General features: G+C 43.3%; 1 protein-coding gene across 1 annotated transcript in view; it reads right to left on the bottom strand.

Annotated features, from left to right (window-relative positions):
• Nucleotides 1-773: 773 nt before the first annotated feature.
• The window catches only part of SLC9A4 (solute carrier family 9 member A4), a gene marked incomplete at its 5' end in the record, with an annotated part of 58,707 nt that continues 52,608 nt past the window's right edge, over nt 774-6,872 (bottom strand). The window contains one exon of the mRNA XM_082851752.1: nt 774-1,571. Within this exon, the coding sequence (XP_082707878.1) occupies nt 1,216-1,571 (356 nt within the window). The 3' untranslated portion in view covers nt 774-1,215. The remainder of the gene's footprint in view (nt 1,572-6,872) is intronic.

The raw sequence follows: 6,872 nt of genomic DNA, 5'->3' as shown, positions 1-6,872 counted from the left end.
GGAAAGCCTCTGCATAGGATGAATACAAGGAAATGCCTCTTTACCCAACTTCAGAATTCACTGAAATCCAAGACCATTCAGGCAAGCAATAGAAATAGGTTTGTCCGATTTTTTTTTTTTTGAGCTGTAGGATTTTTTTTTAACATTTTCCTCTTTTTGAAATTTAATTTAATTTTACGTTACAGTATATTTGATTTACAATGTTGTGTTAATTTCAGGTGTACAGCTAAGTGATTCAGTTATTCATATACGTGTATCTATTCTTTTTCAGATTCTTTTCCATATAGGTTATTACAGAGTATTGAGTAGAGTTCCCTGTGCTATACTGTAGGTCCTTGCTGGTTATCTATTTTATATATAGTAGTGTGTATATGTTAATCCCAAACTCCTAATTTATCCCCTCCCACCACGTTTCTCTTTGGTAACCATAAGTTTGTTATGCGTGTCCGATTTTTTTTTTTTTTTTCCGGTACGCGGGGCCTCTCACTGTTGTGGCCTCTCCCGTTGCGGAGCACAGGCTCCGGACGCGCAGGCTCAGCGGCCATGGCTCACGGGCGCAGCCACTCCGCAGCATGTGGGATCTTCCCGGACCGGGGCACGAACCCGTGTCCCCTGCATCGGCAGGCGGACTCTCAACCACTGCGCCACCAGGGAAGCCCTCAAGGGGAATTATTGACCAATCATGTTTGTATCTCAATAAATTACATGAATGACACATTTAGTGAATAACCCCTGGGGTGACTGACGTCTGTCTCTCACAGGGAATTCGTCTACAAAGCACAGCTAAGCACAGCTAAGAATGTGGAAGAGACTGCGAGTCAGTTCCCAGTCCTCTGAAGAATCTCCTTGCCTCTTAGAGAGTCACAATAGCTTCCCAAAACCAGGAACAAGCACAAAACTCAAGGGACTTCCCTGGCAGTCCAGTGGTTAAGACTTTGCCTTCAAATGTAGGGGGTGCGGGTTTGATCCCTGGTCGGGGAGCTAAGATCCCACATGTGGCCAAAAAACCAAACTATAAAAAACAAACAAACAAAAAAACCAGAAGCAATATTGTAACAAATTCAATAAAGACTTTAAAAATGGTCCACATCAAAAAAATAAAAATAAACAAGAACAAAACTCAATTGCTCTCTTCAGAACTCTGAACATCCTTCTTTCACAGTAATCGGAACATGGACTCTGGAAAAACCCAACACAATCCTGTGGACCTTGACATTACTTGCTTTGGAGCAAAGGGCTATGGGATCCCTGGAGGTCCCTGCCGGGTCTGTGCTCAGCTGACCATCGGGACCCAATGGCTGAGGCCTCTTCCTCACTCTCCTCCCCAGATTCGAAGTCCTCATCTACTGCGTGAAAGAGCGGTTTGGGCCTCAAAACCACCCTTCTGCCCCCGCCCAGTTGTTCTTCTTGGGTCCTATTTCTTTGATAGCCCAAGTGGGCTGGCTTCCCTCCTCTGTGTAAGTTCTTCAACGGGATTATTTCTTGTGTCCGTCGTCCTTCCTGAAGTGACCCCGTTGGAGAGTGTGTGTTGAACATGATGGTGGGGACTTCCGCGTCACTGCCGTCGTGATCTGGGAAAGGATAATCGAAGGAGGAAAGAAGAGGACTTAAGATCAGAGAGTGGAGACTTCATATCCAGGTGAGAGAACTCAGAGGGAAGAAGAGTCCTCCGGCTGTTCCAGCTCCTACACTCACTCACCTTTCTCGTCAGCATGGTTTTCCCTTTCCGAGGTTGCCACCCCAAGGTGGGGTGGAGTAGAAGCTATAGACGCGGTGTGAGAAATAAATAGAAGTGCACGGAAACCTGCGCGTCCGGCTGGTCTCTCCCCGGGAGATGAGGGAGTGTTTCTCACAAAATCAGATCCATTAGCCATAAAGCACAAAAAGATGCTTTGTGTTGTCAAAGACCAACGCTAAACTCAAGGTTCCAAGGTACTATGATATGAAAAGCGTGGATTTTATCTAGGTTTGTTTGTGGTTTTTTGGTTTGTTTTGATTTTTTTTTCATTTTTTAACTAGGTTTGATTTTTAATCGGTGGCTACCAGAAATCATTAAATCTGAGTTTCATCCTTTTGACCTTGAAATAGCTAATCTGAGAGAAACAGGGATGGGAGAGGACCACAGCAGAGTCACGAGTAGCAAAACAGCCGTGATGCCTTCCTTTCAGAGGATGTGAGGCGTGCACAGGGTGCGTCTGGCCCACGATGGCAACAAGAAGGATGGGAACCTCCACTTACTGAGAACTTACTCTGTGCTGTCATGGTGCTGATCTGTTTACATGTTATGCCATTTAATCCTCACAACAGCACTCTGAGAGGAGGAAAATTGTGAGCCTCATCTCTTAGGTTTTTAAGAGGTTAAGTGACTTCCAGTATCACACAGTGAGGATGGGGCTGCAGTTTGAGCAGAGCCTGTCTGAGAAGCTGGCATCTGCTCCTCCCCAGGCTGTCCCTGTCTCCTTTATAAAAGCTGTGTGTGGGTCAGGACAGCTCCGTCAAGAGTGCAGGGCAGCCATTGGGTACCTATGTCATGTCCCCTCCAGATACCTAAACCACGTCCGGGACATTGTCTTTCCCTCCTTCACTGTGCACATGCCTTCTAGGGAGGATTTTTCAGAAATCTCATTTCTTCTCATTTCTTCAAGTTCTCACATTATACATGTATTTTCCCTTTAAATATTCTCCTGAAAACTTAGGTACTTTAAGACATCTATATTTAAATCTGAAATAGGGTTCTTTCTCCCACTGTCTACTTCCTTCTAAAACACAAAACAAAAACTTCACAGCTAGAACTAATATGTACACAGGTTTATACTTGATAAAATGTGTTTGGAATGTGGGACATCAGAAAAACTTCAAATATCCTGTTCAATACTATTTTTCCAAAAATGTGACCAAATTGTCCTGAGAAGGTTGTCTGGAAGTTCAGGAGGGGGTGGGAGGTGGGAGGAGGGGAATCAGCTGCTTTGAATTTTTAAAAAAGTGAGTTAAAATATTTGGCCGTTTTTTCAGGACTTCCCTTTAATTTGTGCTTACGATCTGGTCTGGAACCAGAGTTCCTCTTGATGCTTTGGTGCCTGAAACGCTAACTAAGAAAGCAACAGCTGGTCCTTCTGCCCCCAAGAGCCGTTCCTTCCTCTGTCTCCCCTCAGCCCCCCTCCTGGTTTCCAACCATCCTTCTGAGCTAAGGTCCCCCTCAGAGGACAGATTCCAGCTGCATCTCCTGCCCACCTTCTGGTTACTGAAAAGTGGGGTCCTAGAACTAGGGAGAGGCTTGGGCAGGTGACTTGCAAGCTTCCACTCAACTTAAGTCACTAGATCCATCCAAAACGGGAAGAAGGAGTTGCTTGGAAAGTGGAAGGCAGAAGGAGGAAGGGTGGGGACTCTCCTATCTGCACAGTCCTCCTCCAGGTTGGCACCAGGCAGTGCAGTTCCAGGGAGATATCAATGGAAACCTTTGCAGCAAAATCTGAGTGTCTGTCCCTCTACCTTCCACCTGGCTGAGAGCTCTAACCTCTGGACATGGGCACCAGGGGGTGGGTGAAGGAGAGACAGGGAAAGGGTTTCTGCCCAGGGCAGGGCTGAGCCTAACCCACTCCTGATACAACAAAGGCTGTTTAGAGACCCGGACCTTGCCCTCCCCATGGTCTTGTTTTGTTTCGTTTTAACTGTGGTAAAATACATAAAACATAACATTTACCATTTAATGAATTTGAAGTGTACAGTTCTGTGGCATTAGATACATCCACATAGTAGGGCAACCATCACCGCACTCCACCCACAGAAGTCGCTCACCTTCCCCAGTGCTCCTGGGTTCTAGGAGGGCTGTCCAGGCAGGACCTCTCTACTTACAACACCAAGGGAGCCCCAAAGGCAAAGGAGCTTGGAGGAGTGTGTGGAGCCTGCAATCCAGCAGGGAGCACCCAGACATCTAGAGAAGGGGTGTCCTAACACGGGCGGACAAGGGGAGAGCGAAGAGGGACAGTGCTCTGCACGTCACAGCCTGGTTAGCTGCGGGGGACATCAGGGGGCTGCCTGACGGATGCTACACCTCCCTCTACGTTCTCCCCTAGAGCCCCTCCAGCCATTCCCTGACCTTGTCCTGGTGCGTAAAGGGTTCAGATTTGGAGAGAAGGTGGATGCAAATAATTGTGCCCAGATACCCACGGAGGACTATCTCAGTCTAATCCTGATTATTATTATAATTCTTTAAAACTTAAGAATAACTGATAAAACAAGTCTCACTTTTCCTTCACAGATTTCTAGGTTACCCACTGTTTCTCCTCACCGAATGAAATTTAGAACCAGTTGAGCACATTTGAAAGAAAAAAAAATTCATTGGGACTAAGGTTTCATTCCACGTCTAGATTAACTCATGTAGAACTGACATTTCTTTCTTTCTTTTTTTTTTTTTTTTGCGGTACGTGGGCCTGTCACTCTTGTGGCCTCTACTGCTGCGGAGCACAGGCTCCCGATGCGCAGGCTCAGCGGCCATGGCTCACGGGCCCAACCGCTCTGCGGCATGTGGGATCCTCCCGGACCGGGTCACGAACCCGCGTCCCCTGCGTCGGCAAGTGGACTCTCAACCACTGCGCCACCAGGGAAGCCCAGAACTGACATTTCTAAAGTACCGTCTTCTTTTCAATAACACCCCTATCTACCCAAGTCAAGTCTTCTTCGATACCCCTCACTAGTAATAAAATCAATAGTGGCTAATATTTCTTGCCCACTTACTTGGTTGCAGGCACTGTTCTAAGAGTCTTACCTGCACCAAATGGCTTCACTCAGGGCAACACTTGTATGTGGGAGGTACCAACATTCTCCTCTTTACAGAGAGGAAATGAAGCATGGAAAAGGAGAGTTTTATGTTGTCTTCATATAAGTCCTATATGTGTTTTCCTAGGATCTTATGATTTTTATTGAAAGCGTGAGTGAGATGTGTTTTAGGGCATCTGTTGAAAGGATGCTTTGACCTATTAATCTGGCGAATAATGTAAATGCATTTTCCAAATGTTAAACAACCCCACCTCTGGGATAAGTCCTACTTTGTAAGGTGTAGTATTCTTTTACTATCCCACTGTATGTTATTTATAACGTGTTTGTACATTAGTGCTCAGCTGAGGCTGCTGTGTGGTTATTTTTTGCTACCGTAGCTTGTGATATTGACATTCATCTCAAGAAGTGACTGTGAGGCTTTCGTGTTCTCTATCACTCAAGCAACATAAATAGCACCAGCTGCTTGTACCAGGAAGAGTTTTAAAAATTAATCTATTATACACCCTATGCTTGCTGTTCTTTTGTTTTGTTTGCTTTTGTTTGTATTATAGTTCTTTTTAACATAAAATAATACTACTTAGAAGAGTGTGACGTAGGAATAGATGACTAGATCAATGAAACAGAATTAAGTGTCCAAACTCTCTAGTTTAGGGGTAAATGACTAGTACAACAAAATTGGAAAAGAAGGTGCTGGCGCAGGAGCATGGCCATTTGAAAACAATTTGAAATGTGTCTCTGTCTTAACCTACACAAAGATAAATATCTGTATTATCAAAATAACTATTAGCCATTTGGCTTGAAATTGAAAAAATTAAACTATGAAAGTTCTAGATTTTAAATTACTTGGTGAATCATTTTTCTAATGTTTCTGTGGAAGATTGAGCTGATTTGATGAATCAGAATACAAAAATTTGAAGACAAGTATATCTAAAAACTAAATGATAAATGTGAAACTTTAGGAAAAATTATTGGCAGCAAATATGAAACAATGGGTGATATTCGTGTTATACGGTGTTCTTCAAATTCGTTTTAAGAGAAAAAAAGCAGAAAAAAATGGGCAACGGCAGAAACAAAAACTTCCTCGAAAGAAATATGGTTGCCTCTAAAAATATGAAAAGATGTTCAACCTCACTGAAAATCAAAAAGACTCAGATGAGAATTAACTGTGGTTTATAGATTTTATCCTGTCATATAGTAGACTACTCAAACGTTAACTCAAAATAGCCCGGTGGGGCTTCCCTGGTGGTGCAGTGGTTGAGAGTCCACCTGCCAATGCAGGGGACACGGGTTCGTGCCCCAGTCCGGGAAGATCCCACATGCCGCGGAGCGGCTGGGCCCGTGAGCCATGGCCGCTGAGCCTGCGCATCCGGAGCCTGTTCTCCGCAACGGGAGAGGCCACAACAGTGAGAGGCCCGCGTACAGCAACAACAACAACAAAAAATAGCCCAGTGATGCTGAAAACGTTCAGAAATCACCTTTCTCACAACTGTTGATCTGAAGGTAAATTTAAATATACGTAATTTTTTATCTAAAAATTTTGCTTCCAGGAATATATACTAAGGGAGTACTTGGTTATTTGAGCAAGAATCAGTCACAAGTACTCCAAAGAAATTATTAGATATCTTTGCTTATATTCATTAAATATGGGAAGCATCTTAAATCTTTGTTAATAAGGATTTTGCTAAATAAGCTGGGGGCTTTCATATAATTGACCATTATTAAGTCATGAAATGATTACTAGGCTCATATCTATTGATACTAAAATATGTCCACAACATATGGTTGAGTGAACTAGACAATTCATAAATATTGAAAAACAATGACTGTATTATGAGTTTATGTATAATACCTTGCTATGTGTTTGTGATTTTTTTTTGTTTGTTTGTATCAGGTCCAAGTAGGGTAGAGATCAGGATGATATAGATAGAATTATAGAAGGATGCTTACCAAAATGTTCTATAGTGATTATCTTGGGTGTTGGAGTTTCGAGTGCTTTTAAATTTTTTTTTATGCTTTTCTCCACTGGCTGACTTTGATTTTATATCAAGCATGTTTTTATATCAGAAAAAAATAAAGTTTCATTGTAAGGAATAATT

Source organism: Leucopleurus acutus (genome assembly GCF_964270905.1).
Source record: "Leucopleurus acutus genome assembly, chromosome: 12".
Lineage (NCBI taxonomy): Eukaryota > Metazoa > Chordata > Mammalia > Artiodactyla > Delphinidae > Leucopleurus > Leucopleurus acutus.
The sequence above is the reverse complement of the archived record's forward strand: the minus strand, read 5'-3'. Positions and strand labels throughout refer to the sequence as shown.